General features: G+C 43.4%; 2 protein-coding genes across 2 annotated transcripts in view; both read right to left on the bottom strand.

The window, feature by feature from the left end:
- Positions 1–13,836, bottom strand: part of cers3a (ceramide synthase 3a) — a 29,716-nt gene extending 15,880 nt beyond the window's left edge. The window contains 6 exon segments of the mRNA XM_031816313.1: positions 3,036–3,086; positions 3,626–3,683; positions 3,807–3,925; positions 5,332–5,449; positions 7,376–7,549; positions 13,327–13,836. Of these exon segments, the coding sequence (XP_031672173.1) occupies positions 3,036–3,086; positions 3,626–3,683; positions 3,807–3,925; positions 5,332–5,449; positions 7,376–7,548 (519 nt within the window). The 5' untranslated portion in view covers position 7,549; positions 13,327–13,836.
- Positions 13,837–15,084: 1,248 nt separating this feature from the next.
- On the bottom strand, positions 15,085–20,315 carry LOC116361912 (protein Lines homolog 1). The gene is made up of 6 exons (XM_031816311.1): positions 19,633–20,315; positions 19,448–19,537; positions 19,068–19,209; positions 18,196–18,804; positions 17,386–17,569; positions 15,085–15,841 (listed from the first exon to the last, which is right to left on the bottom strand). Exons 1-6 carry the CDS (start codon positions 19,987–19,989, stop codon positions 15,127–15,129), a joined length of 2,097 nt encoding a protein of 698 aa, XP_031672171.1. The 5' UTR covers positions 19,990–20,315; the 3' UTR covers positions 15,085–15,126.
- Between the last annotated feature and the right edge of the window lie 9 nt (positions 20,316–20,324).

Raw genomic sequence — 20,324 nt, forward strand, 5'->3', positions numbered from 1 at the left:
TCGGGCATCTTAGAGTAGTGTAGCCATCAAGCATCTTAGAGTAGTGTAGCCATCGAGCATCTTAGAGTAGTGTAACCATCGAGCATCTTAGAGTAGTGTAGCCATCGAGCATCTTAGAGTAGTGTAGCCATCGAGCATCTTAGAGTAGAGTGATGATTTAAGATCAGTTTGGACTTTTAGATCACAATGAATAACACAGGGGACAACTGGTCATAGATCAGCAGATCCTACTTAAAGTCCCCTGTTTCAAGGACAGTTTTTTCCATCTACGTAACATCTGAAACATCTGAAACTTTCTGTCCAAAAATGATGCCAAAAAATGAATCTATGCTTTTGTCACTTCTAGATTAGACTACTGCAATGCTCTCCTTTCCAGCTACCCGGATAAAGCACAAAATAAACTTCAGTTAGTGCTAAAAAACAGCTGCTGGAATCTTGAAAAGAACCCCAAAATTTGATCATATTACTCCAGTGCTAGCCTCTCTATACTGGCTTCCTGTCAAGGCAAGGGCTGATTTCAAGGTTTTACTGCTAACCTACAAAGCATTACATGGACTTGCTCCTACCTATCTTTCTGATTTGGTCCTGCCGTACATACCTACACGTACGCTGCAGTCACAAGACCCCTCGGGTTCGTGCTGGGGGGAGATATTCGTGGGCTATACTCTGCCTTTTCTCAGTAGTAAGTTGGTGGTTGAAGATATCCCTCTAGTGGTGTGGTTATATCCTGCTTGGTTGGCCCTGTCCGGAGGTATAGTCGGATGGGCCCACAGTGTCTCCCGTCCCCTCATGTCTCAGCCGCCAGTAATTATGCTGCAGTAGTTTGTGTCGGGGGGCTAAGGTCAGTCTGTTATATCTGCAGTATTTCTCTTGTCTTATCCGGTGTCTTGTGTGAATTTAAGTATGCTCTCTCTAATTCTCTCTCTCTCTTTCTCTCGGAGGACCTGAGCCCTAGGACCATGCCTCAGGACTACCTGGCCTGATGACTCCTTGCTGTCCCCAGTCCACTTGGTCGTACTGCTGCTCCAATTTCAACTGTTCTGCCTGCGGCTATGGAAACCTGATCTGTTCACCGGACGTGTTACGGCTATGAAAAGCCAACTGAGCCAACTGTTGCACCCTCTACAACCACTGTCATTATTATTATTTGACCCTGCTGGTCATCTATGAACGTTTGAACATCTTGGCCATGCACTGTTAAAATCTCCACCCAGCACCCGATGGTCACACCTCAGAGCCTGGTTCCTCTCTAGGTTTCCTCCTAGGTTCCTGCCTTTCTAGGGAGTTTTTCCTAGCCACTGTGCTTCTATATCTGCATTGTTTGCTGTTTGGGGTTTTAGACTGGGTTTCTGTACAGCACTTTAACATCGGCTGATGTAAAAAGGCCTTTATAAATACAGTGCCTTGCGAAAGTATTCGGCCCCCTTGAACTTTGCGACCTTTTGCCACATTTCAGGCTTCAAACATAAAGATATAAAACTGTATTTTTTTGTGAAGAATCAACAACAAGTGGGACACAATCATGAAGTGGAACGACAATATTATTGGATATTTCAAACTTTTTTAACAAATCAAAAACTGAAAAATATGGGTGTGCAAAATTATTCAGCCCCCTTAAGTTAATACTTTGTAGCGCCACCTTTTGCTGCGATTACAGCTGTAAGTCGCTTGGGGTATGTCTCTATCAGTTTTGCACATCGAGAGACTGACATTTTTCCCATTCCTCCTTGCAAAACAGCTCGAGCTCAGTGAGGTTGGATGGAGAGCATTTGTGAACAGCAGTTTTCAGTTCTTTCCACAGATTCTCGATTGGATTCAGGTCTGGACTTTGACTTGGCCATTCTAACACCTGGATATGTTTATTTTTGAACCATTCCATTGTAGATTTTGCTTTATGTTTTGGATCATTGTCTTGTTGGAAGACAAATCTCCGTCCCAGTCTCAGGTCTTTTGCAGACTCCATCAGGTTTTCTTCCAGAATGGTCCTGTATTTGGCTCCATCCATCTTCCCATCAATTTTAACCATCTTCCCTGTCCCTGCTGAAGAAAAGCAGGCCCAAACCATGATGCTGCCACCACCATGTTTGACAGTGGGGATGGTGTGTTCAGGGTGATGCGCTGTGTTGCTTTTACGCCAAACATAACGTTTTGCATTGTTGCCAAAAAGTTCAATTTTGGTTTCATCTGACCAGAGCACCTTCTTCCACATGTTTGGTGTGTCTCCCAGGTGGCTTGTGGCAAACTTTAAACAACACTTTAGGAGGCGCCACCTGGGACGTGACCTGCTTTAAACCCCAGGCAACATTGTTAGGTGTGGAGCCTGATCAAACATAATCCTATTGTCTCCGTTCCAGTTTGGGTGACATCATCATTCCTTTGATTAGAACCTGGCACCCAGTAAAGACTGAACAGCAATCTAAGCCACACATTCCCCCACTTGTTAAAGATACATTTAAAAACAGTCTCACTACTAAATATGGACGTGTGTATTTTGGACCTGAGAATCAGCATTATCGACTAGTTGTATATGTTTTATGTGTGACTCAGAGATCTGGACATGGTTAGGAAACGTCAGCCAAGCTGCGCCTGTTCAAGTATGATATGTGGTTTTTCTTCCTGGTTGGTTATACTAGTGTGGAGACACGTGAGAAGAGTAAGGGGAGTGTGAAAGCTCTTCAAAATCACCCTGGTAAATGACCAGTAGCGCTGAGCGATTAGCCCAAAAATGTAACAACTAATTGGTCAACGTCAGTTCAATTATTTGATTTTTTTCTGTGAGGTCAATGTGCAGTTTCTCTAGAGAGAAATCAGATCAAGCCTGAACTGTGCGATGTAGTAGGGCGGTCACTACCATCATGGCACTGTTATTCACTGTTTTATTCTGTGTTGTTTCAGCATTCAATCCACATAATGCATACAGAAACCAGAAATCCTGATCATTTTATTAATAATCGAACTGACCTCAAAAAGCACTAATTGCTCAGTACTAGAACACACACACACACACACACACACACACACACACACATACACACCTGTTTTGGAAATCCATTCCACACTTCCCACGTATCATAAAACCATTCTTTCTGAAAAACAAAACAAAAGGAGACACATGCAGTGATCTTTAAAGAACATTACAGGACAATCTCATCATGATGCTTTCAATTTCAACTGGCATTGCCCTCGAGGCCTTCAGACACTTGCTGAAGCCATCACCGTCAAATTCCCATAGAGCTCATCTCTCTGTCCTCTCCTCCCCTCTTCCCCTTATCCGCCTCTCCCCTCCTTCACTTCAGGGCAGAAGGACTGAAAAGAAGTTCTCCATTTCAGCTCAGCTCAGATAATATTTTTATCCAGCAATTGAGTCTTCCACTTTGACCTCCTCCCTGCTTTTACCTGGGACAACCTGTTAAAGTTCAACTTTGAGGATGTTCATTTGATGTGTAGAACATATCATAAAGTGTTAGGAATTTGTATTTGCTGTGTGTTTTGGTGGTACTGAATGTAACAGAGTTAAGACACAGTAACCTCACTCCACATCTTGAAATCTCTCCACACGCACTGAATCGCTATCTTGTAAAGACTTGTGTTTGTGAAGCAGAGGATCACTAGAGTCACTACTCACATCATACAGGGACACAACTCCTCCAATTAACGCCAACAGATAGAACACAAACCTCCAACTGCAAGACAGAGACAGAGACCGAGACAGACAAGGGACAATACTATAAGAAGAAGAAAACCACTACTGAGTGAAGGTGAAGATGTGGAATAAACATACTCTCACACACAACACACAGTTTTACCTAGCCTCTCTGAACTTCTTCAGTACTCCGGGACGATCCTGGTTTCTTCTCTTTCTGAACCAGCGCTCCACCTGCCTAACGCACCAGCCGCTCTTCTTAGACAGACCATCTATAACTGCCTGGGAGGGAGGGAGGTAGGGAGGGTTCAGAACCAAGTGTGTTTGATTAGCGCCAGCTGCCAGCTAAACAGGACTACTAACCCTTATGCTAAGTTGACTTCAATTCATTGATGTAAATCAGATGTCACCAAATTCACCTTAGTAGAGCAAATTTGTCCCCACTAGCTGGCTACTTGTTTCATTTCGCTGGCTACTTGAGATTTCGGTAAGACACTGGACCATGAGCAAAATAACCATCAGGGTATTTAGATCTGAGAGAGAGGTCTCGTGGTGTGAGGTTTCAATAATCCCCTCAAAGACTGTCAGGACCGTCTGATGATATACACACATCAGGCGGCTCACACACACACGCACGCAGATGCACACAGATGTGTGGAAATTCGCACACACAAGCACACATAGCCACACAAATGTGTGTGCGTACACACACAAGCGCATATAGACGCATTGACACAAAGACTTACACATCCGCTCGCACACACACACCTCATGTGGAGAGATGGGTAAAGGGCGAAAGTCATGTGGATAAACATTACCATCCCTCATGACCACATGGTGAGTCATGGACCAAAACATTTGGCCTGGAGCATAGTATCTGCATTAGAGGTTGGTTAGCTGGACATCTGGGTGATGTACACGATCACAGGTCTGAACAGCAGATATACTGTATGATAGAACCCCTGTCTGAGCCAGAATGGCCCACAGGGCTGGAGCCCATCCCCTATACCTGTAGCCTGAGGCAACTGGACATGATACAAGTACACCCCCTGGACAGGTGAATTCACTTGAATCCAACCAAATTTACTTGAATTTCTATCGCAGTGCCGTATGCTACAATCCAGCTCCTTAATGCTGACTCCCTAGCAGAGCAGCGTCAGGAAATATTTGTTGTCTTTGGTATGACTAGACCAGGGATCAAACCCCCAACCTTCCAATCACAGGGCTGACACTCTAACCACATGGCCAATGAGTTGGTCAGAGCATCAGCATCCTCCAACCAGGATTTCAGGAGTGTCAGATAGGCAGGGTGCCAGATGGCAGGGTTTGACCAGAGTGACAGATACGCAGGGTTTTGGCAGGGTGCCAGATGGGCAGGGTTTGACCAGAGTGACAGATGGGCAGGGTTTGACCAGAGTGACAGATGGGCAGGGTTTGACCAGAGTGACAGATACGCAGGGTTTTGGCAGGGTGCCAGATGGGCAGGGTTTGACCAGAGTGACAGATGGGCAGGGTTTGACCAGAGTGACAGATGGGCAGGGTTTGACCAGAGTGACAGATGGGCAGGGTTTGTACTATTCATTAGAATGTGTATGATCTCATAGTGCAATGACGTTGAATATTGACACTAATAATTAGGTCTATTTGTAAAAGGTGTAAGTGTGATTTCTAATATGTAGGGTTAATACCTGGCCAGGGTTTCTGGAGTGAGAGAGATAGTAGAGTTCGAGGATGGGGTTGTCTGGTACTCTCAGTCTGGCCTTCTCCCGGATCCCCACTGAGGCTGCTAGAGGCGTGGCTATCAACCTGGGGGACAACATACAAACGCAGTTAAATACATTGGACTTTACAATGGGGCAGAATGTTCAGATTTTTTCATTTTCAAAACTGGTAGAATTTTTACCTTGTAGGCACATGCAAGTTACCACAGGTGAGATTAACTACACGGCAAACGAGAATCATTGCCTCCAACTAAATTAACTTGAATAAACTTGAATGCACACACGCACAAACACTGTAGCAAAGCAGGCTAAATTGTAACTTAACATCTACTTCCCTGTAGCAACCTATAAAAGGGGCTTTTTTTGTTCAGCGAGCTCTCCTTTCAAACTGGTATCTGATGAGTAGGAATTCTATGGTGTAGGGAGACAGTGAGGTAGAGGTTTGAACTCAACATGGTTCAGTAGTATATAAACAACACGGAGTATGAGCCGGTTCTCTGGACACAGCATTGTCCTGGACTAGAAACCATTTCAATGGAAAATCTCCATTGAACAAAATATAATATATTACAGTGATGTGAAAAAGTATTTGCTAATTTTCTCTACTTTCACATATTGTTTATACTGAATGTTACCAGATATTCAACCAAATCTTAATATTAGATAAAGGAACCCGAGTGAACAAACAACACAACAATGACATACTTATTTCATAAACAAAGTTATGCAACACCCAATGCCCTGTGTGAAAAAGTAAGGCCCCCTTAGACTCAATAACTGGTTGTGCGTCCTTTAGCTGCAATGTGTGGCAGGTAGCCTAGTGATTAGAGCATTGGGCCAGTAACCTAAAGGCTGCTGGTACGAATCCACAAGCCGACAAGGCTCTGTCAACGTGCCCTTGAGCAAGGCACTCAAACCTAATAGACCCATGACGTCCAAAAAGTGATACTTTTGACTCATCTGTCCATAGAGCATCCTTCCAAGAGTCTTGATGATCATCCAGGTGCTTCCAGGTGCTTTTTGGCAAACTTGAGTCAACTGGTTAGATGAGATGGGTCCCATTATGTCTGGAGAAAACCAAACACTGCATTCCACAGTAAGAATCTCATACCAACTGTCAAGCATGGTGTTGGTAGTGTGATGGTTTGGGGATGCTTTGCTGCCTCAGGAATCAGGTAGCTGGACGACTTGCCTTAATAGAAGAAGCCATGAATTCTGCTCTGTATCACAGAATTCTACAGAAGAATGTTAGGCCATCCGTCTGTGAGCTGAAACTGAAGCACAGCTGGGTCATGCAGCAAGACAATGATCCAAAACACACAATCAAGTTTACATGAAAATGGCAAAAAATCTCACATTTTAAGTTTTGGAATGGCCTGGCCAAAGTCCAGACCTAATCCCAATTGAGATGCTGTGGCAGGACTTGAAACGAGCAGTTCATGCTTGAAAACCCACAAATGTCGCTGAATTAAAGCAGTCCTGCATGCAAGAGTGGGACAAAATTCCTCCACAGCGATGTGAGAGACTGATCAACAACTACAGGAAGTGTTTTGCTTGCAGTCATGGCAGATAAAGGTGGCACAACCAGTTATTGAGTGCAAGGGGGAAATGACTTTTTTCACACAGGACAATTGGGTGTTGGATAACTTTGTTAATTAAATAAATAAAATAAGAATCCATTTTTTTTTGTGCTATTTGTACTCTCAGGTTGCCTTTATCTAAAATGAGGTTTTGGTTGAAGATCTGATAACATTCAGTATCAAAAATCAGAAAGGAGGCCTATACTTTTCCACTGCGCTGTACCTGCCATTTAGCAGACTTCTATCCAAAGCCACATACAGTCAAGTGAGCATACATTTTAGGTATGGCTGGTCCCGGGAATTAAACCCTCAATCCTGGCAATGCAAGCGCCATGCTCTACTAACTGAGCCAGGACTACAGGAGAACATGTTTCTTAGTCAAGGCTTAATCTTTGTTTGGGAAACTGCCCCTATATGTTCAGCAAGCTCACCTTTCGAACAGGTATCTGACCAGTAGGAAGCCTATGGCGTAAGGCAACGTCACATAGAGGTCAGAGGCTTTGGCGTAGACACGCCCATCTCGGTCCTCTAGGTCCGCCCAGGTCAGGTTGACTGGCAGCCAGAAGCGGTCCCACCAGATCCACTCGTATAAGGTGTCAATCATCCTAACGACACAGGGGTAGAAGAGGAGCGTTATGTTAGAAAACACATGTCAATAGGTATCACGTTATGGAACAGAGGAGGCTGGTGAGGAGAGGACAGCTCATAGTAATGGCTGAGATGGTGTGAATGGAATGCTTACAGAAACATGGAACAAGTGTTTGATACCATTCCATTTATTCCGTTCCAGCCATACTAAGCTCTCGTCTTCCGATTTAACGTGCCACCAGCCACCACTGTTATCAAGTGAGGCCTGATGAAGACCTAAGGTAAAGTGGAAACAATGTCGCCAATAAACCACATGGGAGCAAGATTGCAGTGTGCAGAGTCTCTTTCAATCATTTGCTGAATAGATGTTTTTATATCCAGCACCTCAAAGACATTGTTTACATTGTTTGCAATCATTGTACCATCTAAACCGCTGTGAAATATATTTTCAACATCCAAAAAACATAGTATTTTCAGCAGTTTGAGCCTGGGGTACGAAATGCTAAGTAAAAAAATGTGAAAAGGAAACTTAAAGAGGGGAAGCTTAGAAATAGTGTACATGGAATTGCTTCAATGACAATGACAGATCTATAACTCCCATCTATATCTGAATTCTGTCAGGTTGAGCACAAAGCTATAGAATGACAGATCTATAACTCCCATCTATATCTGAATTCTGTCAGGTTGAGCACAAAGCTATAGAATAGCAGATCTATAATTCCCATCTATATCTGAAATCTGTCAGGTTGAGCACAAAAGTATAGAATAACAGATCTATAACTCCCATCTATATCTGAATTCTGTCAGGTTGAGCACAAAGGTATAGAATGACAGATCTATAACTCCCATCTATATCTGAATTCTGTCAGGTTGAGCACAAAGGTATAGAATAACAGATCTATAACTCCCATCTATATCTGAATTCTGTCAGGTTGAGCACAAAGGTATAGAATAACAGATCTATAACTCCCATCTATATCTGAATTCTGTCAGGTTGAGCACAAAGCTATAGAATGACAGATCTATAACTCCCATCTATATCTGAATTCTGTCAGGTTGAGCACAAAGCTATAGAATAGCAGATCTATAATTCCCATCTATATCTGAAATCTGTCAGGTTGAGCACAAAAGTATAGAATAACAGATCTATAACTCCCATCTATATCTGAATTCTGTCAGGTTGAGCACAAAGGTATAGAATGACAGATCTATAACTCCCATCTATATCTGAATTCTGTCAGGTTGAGCACAAAGGTATAGAATAACAGATCTATAACTCCCATCTATATCTGAATTCTGTCAGGTTGAGCACAAAGGTATAGAATAACAGATCTATAACTCCCATCTATATCTGAATTCTGTCAGGTTGAGCACAAAGCTATAGAATGACAGATCTATAACTCCCATCTATATCTGAATTCTGTCAGGTTGAGCACAAAGCTATAGAATAGCAGATCTATAATTCCCATCTATATCTGAAATCTGTCAGGTTGAGCACAAAAGTATAGAATAACAGATCTATAACTCCCATCTATATCTGAATTCTGTCAGGTTGAGCACAAAGGTATAGAATGACAGATCTATAACTCCCATCTATATCTGAATTCTGTCAGGTTGAGCACAAAGGTATAGAATAACAGATCTATAACTCCCATCTATATCTGAATTCTGTCAGGTTGAGCACAAAGGTATAGAATGACAGATCTATAACTCCCATCTATATCTGAATTCTGTCAGGTTGAGCACAATGGTATAGAATGACAGATCTATAACTCCCATCTATATCTGAATTCTGTCAGGTTGAGCACAAAGGTATAGAATGCAGCTTTAACCATGTTTTGAAGCAATACAGTTTGTTTACAAGTACACTGTTTACAAACAAAACAAGAGTAAAACAAACAAACAAATATTTTGGGTTCTGATGGGGTTAGGCAATTGAACTGATCTGATAAGGCACCTATAAAAGTTATATTCTTCAAGGAACAATGTGTATATACTGTTAATTTATAAGTCTAAAAAACAGAAGTCCCAAATCGCCGATTGACCCTTAAAAATGGAATCTGCAGTAGAGGAAACAGAGCCACTGTCCGCCCCACGGCCGCTGTTATTGTTTGTTTTGTCAAAGAAGGTGAAGAGTGTCGCAAAGTAAAATTGCAGTACACTATTCTGCTGTTCTATTGCCTGTGCAATGATGTCCAAGAGAAAAACACATGTTGGTATTTGTTCTAATCTGGCAGACTGACATGGCAGTTGAACCAATAGGATTACAGTTAAGGGGTTGAACTTAGAATTGGGTGAAGTTTGCATTTGCATGTACTTTATTTATTAACCAGGAATTGATCATGATATATTGTTCATAAATCACTAGATCCGGATATCAAGAGTGCATTCATTCACTATCAGTCAGATTTGATACCATTTTACAACATGAGTTGATGAGTTCGTTGGACACCAGTGCTGTAGGTCGTGTAGATAGTGTGGGTGTGTATAACCTAGGTCACTCCAGTCAAGTGCACATGCAGTTCTTTATTTCCAATACAAATATTGACACAACAGCCTTCGCCTCTTTCTCAAGATGCTTCCCCACACCTTGTCCAACACACACACGTCAGCAGAGAAAACATCACTGGCAGCGGTAGTTAATGAAATCGAGGGCTGCAGCCTAGCAACATATATCCCAGTAAATCACAGACTAGACTTTTTCTTTGTCGTTTTGTCTAAACCAAGATCAACGCTGAAACGGATCACAACCCCTAGTGGTCAAGTCATGGTACAAGAGTTATGGAGTTCTTCGAATCCCAGATGGCAGTGAGTTGACATACAGCAGGGTTCCCCCAATGGGGGGTTTTATTAGGCCCCCCAAGTGTTCAGCCCAATTATTTATTTATTGTTGGACATAAAGACTGTAAAAACAGCATGAAATCACCTCCAAGTGATTTTAATGTTGTAAATGTGTTCCCAAGTATTCCCACGCCTAGTAGAGCCGTGGCGTATATAAACGTAAGCAAGGATTGAAATGATGTCTTAGTCACATATTATATCGGTTTGGGCTTCTTGCGGTCAATTTGCAGTCTACACACCAACCATCCACACAAGGAAGTAATCATTCCTAGGCTGAATCTAGTTGATAATCCCTAACGTACAGACTGATTCATGTGAAGGGAAAACAAACTACTAGTGAATAATGTCAACAATATCAATAGGGGGCCTCTATGGCCCTGGGCAGATTCTGATGACACACACACACGCCCCTAAACGAGTGCAGACTATTTACTCTTCTTGTCATTTAGTCTTTCACACTGATGTGTGTGTGTGTGTGTGTGTGTGTGTGTGTGTGACGTGCTCACATTTGTGTGTGAGACTCGTTGCCCCCATGGGGTCCATTTTGATGACATCACTGCTGATGTCAGCACATCCCAGGGCTCTCTGCAGTGTTCTGTATAGTCAGTGTGTAACTCAGCACATCCCAGGGCTCTCTGCAGTGTTCTGTATAGTCAGTGTGTAACTCAGCACATCCCAGGGCTCTCTGCAGTGTTCTGTATAGTCAGTGTGTAACTCAGCACATTTCACTGCCCTGAAAAAACATAACAACAACGCCACATCACAATGTCTTTGCGGAGACAATGGAACCACCAACCAAACACATCTACAGGTCGAAATGGAACAACAAAACAACCTTTTAACCACAGAAATTGAATACTAGTTATATTGCTGTGGACTGATGGGCAATGTCCTTTCTAGTAATTCTGTGTCTATGCGTTTAACCTTATCTTGCACTGATTACACATCTGTGACGCAATTGCATTATGATTTGAAGATAATATTGTGGCGCCAAGCATATTACATACTGGCACTACCTAGCCTGAGTACCTGTATGTTTGTTTTACTACAACAGATACAAACTACCTATCAAACACCTGTCTATCAAGTACCTGTCTATCAACACCTGAACAACAATAAGTCCAACTGACCTGTGTTAGTATGCCACTGAGAGAACATTCTGGAATGGCAGTGTGCGATATGTATGGTGTATGTTGCTGTATGAGATGAGTTCAATGTGTATGACATGGGTAATATTCAATGTAGGGTAGGTATTATGTTGAGGATGTAATGTACAGTGTTTATCATGTATACAGCAGTACTGTGTGTCTAAGACTATTTTCACCTGGGGGAACATTACAGTTTATCCTATACTAGCAGCCATGCTAGACAACCTAGTCACCTCGGACTAGTCCATAGAGCGATGGGCAGTGTGTATTAGCGGTAGAACACAGCCGATAAGGAAGGCCTTTTGCATTGTTAGCGTTCTGTTGAAGATCATCTGGGGATTCAGACATTCAGTCAGTGAAGAACATGACAAAGCACACTCTGTCTGCATATTGTATATGTTTCCTTCTCTTTCTCCTCTCCCTCCCTGGTCTCTCTGTTTCTTTCTCTCTCCCGCTGGTATCTGTCCATCTCTTTCTCTCCTCTGACTCTCTCTCTCCCTGGTCTCTCTCTCTCTCTGTTGCTCTCCGCTCTCTCTCTCCATCCCACATACAGGGGCACAGGGTTCAACTGTACTGGTATCGTACCTTTTTCATCAACTTTCTCAAGCATGATAAATGTTTGTCGGTAGGGAAGCATACCAGAACGAGGGAGTGATTTATTATCTTTGACGTGCATGAAGAGATCAAATACATACATCACGCAAGAGGTTTGCAGAATATGACTGAGTGGGAAAGACGTTATACATGTATACAGAGACATGATTAAGACAGAACCTACAACAGACTGTATGCTCAACTCACATAGTATTTTAATGATTGAAAAAACAATGGCTCCAATGTATCAAAGATGATCTTTAGATTTTAACCCTGAAAATGACTGTTCAGTCCAAAACGTACAACTAAGTGCAGAATAGGAGGCCAAAAGGTGAAAGGGAGGATAAAATAGTGTTTTCCTCATTCCACACACACACACACACACACACACACACACACACACACACACACACACACACACACACACACACACACACACACACACACACACACACACACACACACACACACACACACACACACACACACACACACACACACACACCACTAGATATCCCAAAGAACTGTGACAGGCACTGTTAACTGTAAAGCAATCCGTTTCCATGAGTACATGCTCTCCAAACACAAACATTTTTAGAGTAAAACCAGTCAAGAGTTATCTTAAAACTCTGATTACATTTGGAGATGTTTTATAGTTCCATTTAAACCAAAATGGTAATTACACTTCACTGGTTGAATGCTGATGACTTCACGTGGGCGATCCAGCTAAAGTGCCAGAGATCCATCATAGTTTGAGTTTAGGCCGGTTACAAAACTATAAATCAATCAACCTCGAGAGCGTTCAGAAAAGCCTTAGGTGGAGAATCTCTATACACTCACTGACCTACTAAGAAAACAGAGGGTCTATTCAGTCCAATCCTAACATGTAAGATAAAGCTTAGCTCCTCTAACAGGGGAACATGCTCACCTGAACGAGACGATTTAACATCAACCTCACTCATACAACTCCCACAGGTTGCTTGGGACAGACGCGAGTTGAAACCCGCTCCTCCGTTAACGAGGACAGGTGTAAAACAACAGAAAACCAACGATAGCTATTCACATCCCAGGTAGAGGACCCCAGACAACACTCCTACAGCACATTCCCTGAAACCATCCAATGAAGGTCATAGGGAAACAGAATATACCACACGGCTTCCCACCGTTCCACCCTCAATATGCAAACCAGGTAAGGTAGGTCCTGTCCTCACCCTCAGTAGGGAAACCAGGTAAGGTAGGTCCTGTCCTCACCCTCAGTAGGGAAACCAGGTAAGGTATGTCCTGTCCTCACCCTCAGTAGGGAAACCAGGTAAGGTATGTCCTGTCCTCACCCTCAGTAGGGAAACCAGGTAAGGTATGTCCTGTCCTCACCCTCAGTAGGGAAACCAGGTAAGGTATGTCCTGTCCTCACCCTCAGTAGGGAAACCAGGTAAGGTATGTCCTGTCCTCACCCTCAGTAGGGAAACCAGGTAAGGTAGGTCCTGTCCTCACCCTCAGTAGGGAAACCAGGTAAGGTATGTCCTGTCCTCACCCTCAGTAGGGAAACCAGGTAAGGTATGTCCTGTCCTCACCCTCAGTAGGGAAACCAGGTAAGGTATGTCCTGTCCTCACCCTCAGTAGGGAAACCAGGTAAGGTTTGTCCTGTCCTCACCCTCAGTAGGGAAACCAGGTAAGGTATGTCCTGTCCTCACCCTCAGTAGGGAAACCAGGTAAGGTAGGTCCTGTCCTCACCCTCAGTAGGGAAACCAGGTAAGGTATGTCCTGTCCTCGCCCTCAGTAGGGAAACCAGGTAAGGTATGTCCTGTCCTCACTAGAGCTGTTGATGTAATGTTGACTGTGGGAAACAAACAGGCGTGACAGTCCCTCCATTCAGTAGGCAGGCTCTCTCTCCCTCACTCTCTCTCCCTCGCTCCCTCTCCCTCACTACCTCTCCCTGTCTTTGTTTGACATTCTTTAAAGGGTCACACCCAGCTCCGGCACAATTGGACAGGAGTGTTTTCCTTCCCCTCCAGGTACGTTGTCGTAGAGGGACAATAATGGAGAAGTGTCACGATGCAACACACACACACAGAGAGAGATAAACAGACAGACACACACACACACACAGAGAGATGAGACAGACAGACACACACACAGAGATAAACAGACAGACACACACACACAGAGATGAGACAGACAGACACACACACAGAGAGATAAACAGACAGACACACAAACAGAGAGATAGAGAGGCACACAAAGAGAGATAAACAGACTGACACACACACACAGAGATGAGACAGACAGACACACACACACAGAGATGAGACAGACACACACACACAGATGAGACAGACAGACACACGAACAGCCCCGCTACCTGCAGTCAGAGGTGCCCTCAGGTGACAATCTGTGGCTTGTTTGCATTGTTCTCCAGATAACGCAGACAAGAGAATAGGAGCTACTCCTCCACACAATAGTCCCTCTAGTAAAACATAGAACGAGGTGAAAACAGAAGTAAGGAGATCAACAGAGACAGGTGGGAAAAATAGTGACGTTCTGTTGACTTGTTTAAGTGACGTTTGGATGGACCGAAGAGAGGGAGCCAAAATAAAATCTACAAAGTTGAAAGAGGTGTGTGTTTACTTACGATGGTCATGCAAACAGGACGTGTTGCTTTTGGAACGTCTTTATGATTCAAATGTAGTTGGAAATTAAAGGAAGTGGTCATCATAACCATCCCTTCATAAACAATGCTTACCTTAAGTTACCATCCAACCACAAGGTCCCCAAAAAGAGAATCCCATTCACAAATAGGATGCCATGAAAAATGTTAAAGTATTAAAATATACATTTAAGAAATCTAGAAGGCGCTGTTGAAGGATTCCCACAATTCATGCTTATTCCATCCTGATTCCAGGAATCTTCCAAAAGCAAATGTAAAGTTATAGGAATTGGACAACCCTCAAGATATTACAAATGAGACCAAATGCATTTACCACCATGTAACATTTATTACATCATTACGGAGTTCAACGCTGTGGACAACATCTCTTCGCTTCAATCTGTGTCAGCAGTTTCAAGAGCGAGGTGGCATTGTAAGGGAACAGACTCCTCCTCTGCAGTCTAGTCACCACCACTCTGAGCTCTGTCAGACACATAACAGTCCTATCAAAAGAGTGGCTGTTGTGTGTGTGAACCACAGAGTCGCTGTGTAGCCTATCCTGTGTAAGGCCTGATGGGAGGTCACCGTCCTCAGTCTCAGACTCCTCTGAGCTGCCGTAGTCCACCAGACGGAGAGGGGGAGTAGAGGCCAGGGCAGTTGCACTCCCTGAAGGCAGACACAAGCTGGGCTGCAGACATGGAGCTGGCTCTGGGTCCACGAAGGTAACTGATCCTCCAGAATGGCTGGAAGTAGACACGATTCCACGAGAGGCACACAACGACTGCTGGAGTTCCTCTCTCAGGTTGTCCAATAGTTGATCGTCTTTCTGGCTAATCTTCCAGCTCAGTTTACACCGGTCCGACCCATCTATCTTCTGACAGACCGTTCGGAAGCCTTCCCAGTCGTCCCGGAGGTGTTTTAGGTAACGGACAAAGTACTCGAGGAAGCAGGTTTCCGTTGAGATTAGGAAATCGAGGAGAATGCTGTGGTCGAAGGAGATGTTGCGGAGGAGGAAGAGAAAGTGACAGTGGGGGTTGCCGCCGACAACACACACAGCATCAGCTTCCAGGTCAGACGACACTCTGTAGGAAGACAGACAGAAGAGTCAGACATCTCAAGGACATAATAGGCTTGTTTCCCGGACACAAAATAAGACTAATCCTGGATTTGCCAGCATCTGCATTGAGCATTGTTTTTAGTCCAGTGTCTGGGAAATTGGTCCAATCAGGTTCTCAACCTACTCCTTTATGTGGGTGACTGATCTTAGATAATCAGAGATATCAAAATGTCAGATTTTCATAAGCAGAATCAAACCAACCACTGACAAAACTGCAATTCAGAATTCATCTAAAAGAAAGCCACATAGAAATACTGCCTTTTTGTCGCTCTTGCACGGGTGATTCCTTGATCCACCTCTACGCAGACGACACCATTCTGTATACATCTGGCCCTTCCTTGGACACTGTGTTAACAAACCTCCAAACGAGCTTCAATGCCATACAACACTCATTCTGTGGCCTTCAACCGCTCTGAAAACGCTAGTAAAACTAAATGCATGCTATTCAACCAATCACTGCCCACACCGGCACGCCCGACTAGCATCACTACTCTGGACGGTTCTGACTTAGAATATGTGGACTACTACAAATACCTAGGTGTCTTGCTAGACTGTAACCTCTCCTTCCAGACTCATATCAAACACCTCCAATCCAAAATGAAATCTAGAATTGGCTTCCTATTTCGCAACAAATCCTAGTTCACTCACACTTCCAAACATACCCTCGTAGAACTGACTATACTACCGATCCTCGACATCAGCGATGTCATTTACAAAATAGCCTCCAACACCCTACTCAGCAAACCGGATGCAGTCTATCACAGTGCCATCTGTTTTGTCATCAAAGCCCCATATACCACCCACCACTGCGACGTGTATGCTCTCGTTGGCTGGCCCTCGCTACATATTCGTTGCCAGACCCACTGGCTCCAGGTCATCAATACGTCTTTGCTAGGTAAAGCTCTGCCTTATCTCAGCTCACTGGTCACCATAACACCCAACCGTAGCACATGCTCCAGCAGGTATATCTCACTGGTCATCCCCAAAGCCAACACCTCCTTTGGCCGCCTTTCCTTTCAGTTCTCTGCTGCCAACGACTGGAATGAATTGCAAAAATCGCTGAAGCTGGAGACTTATATCTCCCTCACTAACTTTAAGTATCAGCTATCTGAGCAGCTTACCGATCACTGCAGCTGTATACAGCCCATCTGTAAATAGCCCATCCAACTACCTACCTCATCCCCATATTGTTTTTATATACTTTTTTTTTGCTCTTTTTCACACCAGCATTTCTACTTGCACATCATCATCTGCACATCTATCACTCCAGTGTTAATTTGCTAAATTGTAATTACTTCGCTACTTTGGCCTATTTATTGTATTTATTTTATTGTGTTATTGACTATTCGTTTGTTTATGTGTAACTCTGTGTTGTTTTTTGTCGCACTGCTTTGCTTTATCTTGGTCAGGTCACAGTTGTAAATGAGAACTTGTTCTCAACTAGCCTACCTGGTTAAATAAAGGTGAAATAAAAAACATAATGACGGTATGTATTAGGTTGTATGGTACCTGTGATGGAGGTATAGTAGGAGTAAAGCCTTTGCTGCTTCCATCATGTCGTCGTCCTGCTCTCCAAACACCAAGGACACCCAGCAGCAGGAGTGAGATCCCTGCTTCAGCTGGACCCCACGCTGCCTCAGGAACAGCAGCAACGCACTTAAATAGCCATGGATGCCTATGGTATTACATACACCTGTGGGACCAGAGACAAGTGAATGGTCAGAGTGGGTAGAAGTTGCCTCTACCCACTGATTCCAGATCAGATATTTTCACAGCCATAATGGTTAAGGTTTGGATCTGGGTAGGGTAATCTGATTCTAGACCTGAGGTTAGGGGACCTGATGAACTTTTGCCTTGAAAGAGACAATACTTATAGTGAAATACTGTTCTTGTGTGTTATGTGTTGGGAAACATTGCCCCCTATTGCATACATCTGTCTGAATTATCGTTCCTGTCATCATGATGTTTTTCTCCTTCTGATTATTTGAGCTTTAGAAACTAGTCATGTTAAAGTTGGACTCAGTGATATGACAGATGCAGAAAGTAAACAGCATAGTGGGTCAATTCCTGCAACAACTTCCACGAGGCTCAACATCGCTGTTTTGGTACCGTGGCTACCACGCTCAAACAGAGCAAAGCGAACACATGCACAGATACTGTGAATGACTGTGTGAGAGAGAATTATTGCATGTCTCTCTTCTCAATATCTGCGGTGCTGCTCGTGGCAACATCATTTCGCTGAGTCTACCTTTAAGGTAGAATAAACATTGTGCCTAGCGTAGATATGGTTAATAACATTTACAAATAGTCCTATATTACCTTTCCCACCAGCAGATTGGATTTTGTATTCCAGTGACTTGAGCACAACTAGACTAACAGCCCTCAGCATCACATGATCGAACGCATCACTGCTCCCTCCACACGATTGGCCTGTCCCTCCAAAGAAAATGGCCGCCGATTCCACTGGAACACACTGTAACCAATCAGTGTGCACTGCCAGCAACACATCATCAGCTAGTGTAAGAATGTCACTGGTCATGTGATCATCTCCATGCGTTAGGGAGGACGCCTCGCCAAAACCCATGTCCTCGCCTGCCTTCTGAAGGAGAATCCTCTTTAAAAGCAGAAGCACTTGTTTCTTCACAAAGTAGTGGACATGAGAGTCGACTATCCGCAGTAGCGCCGATGCCTGTACGAGGGAGAGCCTTGAGCTGGTGAAACAGACACTGGTGGTGCTTAGTTTGAACCTGGCTGCAGTGAGCACTTCTAGTAAGTCTAGGAGGTTAGTCAGAGTTGTAGCCCAGTCTGCCGTGTTACTACTGGGGTATGACGCAGAGTTCCCATGGCCCAGACTCTCTACAGGGACAAGCTGGGAGTAAGCAGCAGTGAGAGCTGTGTCGAATGTGGCAAGAAGTTTCTCCACAGTCCCTGAGGGGAAAAGAAAGAGAAGGCCCCACTGTGGCTAAAACCAATGTACATTGTATTGACATGGAAGATGCATAGGTAGGTAGAATACAATTACAATGTCAACACTCATAGCCACACTGTAGTTACACTATTCCAGCCTATGTGGCCTAACTACCACGTAAATACATGGTAAATACATAGGATTTGGCACCAAGTGGAACTTATTTGGAGTCAAATAAAAGACACATGTTGGTACAATTGATGGATGAATTGTGTTTCAATACCAGGTTCATATTCTGATGTTTCTTTTAGAACTGCTTTCAGGACAGTGGTAAGTGACCATGTGGATGCATCCAGTTCGGTGCCAGAGCAAGGGTTCTGGAGCACTTGCAAGCACTTCCATTCCCAAATCTGGTTGACTGTATTCTAGTCAAAAAAAAGAGAGAACTGAATGTAAGAATCTGCTTAAATAAAGCCTGGTAGGCCTGTGTGTGAATAGGATTTTACAGTATCAGGTGACAGATTTGGGTTCTATAATGTGAGACTGTCTGATGCACACAGAACTCCAAGAGTTACTTGACTAGTATTCAATATAACTTACTTGACTATGCAATACAATATAGTCATAAATCACACAAGATATGAGAGCAATCAGAAAACTCACAAAGCAACGCAGCTCAAAAATAACATAGGAGGATACACTCTTTACAGCTAGATGAGACAGCAACCTGTCCTTGCAGCAGGCAAGGTGAACCTGTGGGAGGTGGAAACAAAAATGTTATTACTATAAACAAACCCAAAGGACAATACAAATATATTTTCCAATTATATGCAGGAAACCAAACTCACAAGTTTGGACATAAAATCCATATGCTGGAATAATACTGTAGAAACATCTTTGAAGTAAAGGCTGGTTTCTTGAGACAGTTGTTGAGATGTCAGCTTGGAGCTTATTTTCTCCACCAGAGTCAACACAAGACAAGCCAGTTCAGTTCCATTTGGGTTTGGAGAATATTTGGAGGACGTTAGGAGATCTCTGGACTGGTCCTGATGCTGAGAATGATAACCATCACTGGCATCAAGAGTCAGTTCACATACACATGTGAACATGGAGGATGCCAACTCATGGCTACTCATTTTGCTGGGTGATGTTCTCGACAATAAACTTCTGTAAGCATCATTTAGGACATGAAATTGTTCATTCATGTTGACACCGCGTTTGGGTTTTCAATGATCACGGGGGTCTTGGCAGTGGTCAATCTGAAAAAAGAAAAAGTAGCACAGAGTTTTTCGGATTTTGATTAGATTTCTGCCACGCGAACCACATTCTAAACTTTACTAAGCGTGCATAAAATAATTGCAAGGATGGTATTATACATGTTTTCTGTACACTTTTGTATAGCGCAACACTGAATATTAAAATGATATCCCGCCGCAATTAATTTATCTTTTGAAAAATAAGCATTCTTCGACTTTGCGCCGACCATCTCGAAACAATAATTGTTAACATCTCTTCCTGTTTGGTTTGCGTTGCATGCTGT

Source organism: Oncorhynchus kisutch, unplaced genomic scaffold (genome assembly GCF_002021735.2).
Source record: "Oncorhynchus kisutch isolate 150728-3 unplaced genomic scaffold, Okis_V2 scaffold774, whole genome shotgun sequence".
Lineage (NCBI taxonomy): Eukaryota > Metazoa > Chordata > Actinopteri > Salmoniformes > Salmonidae > Oncorhynchus > Oncorhynchus kisutch.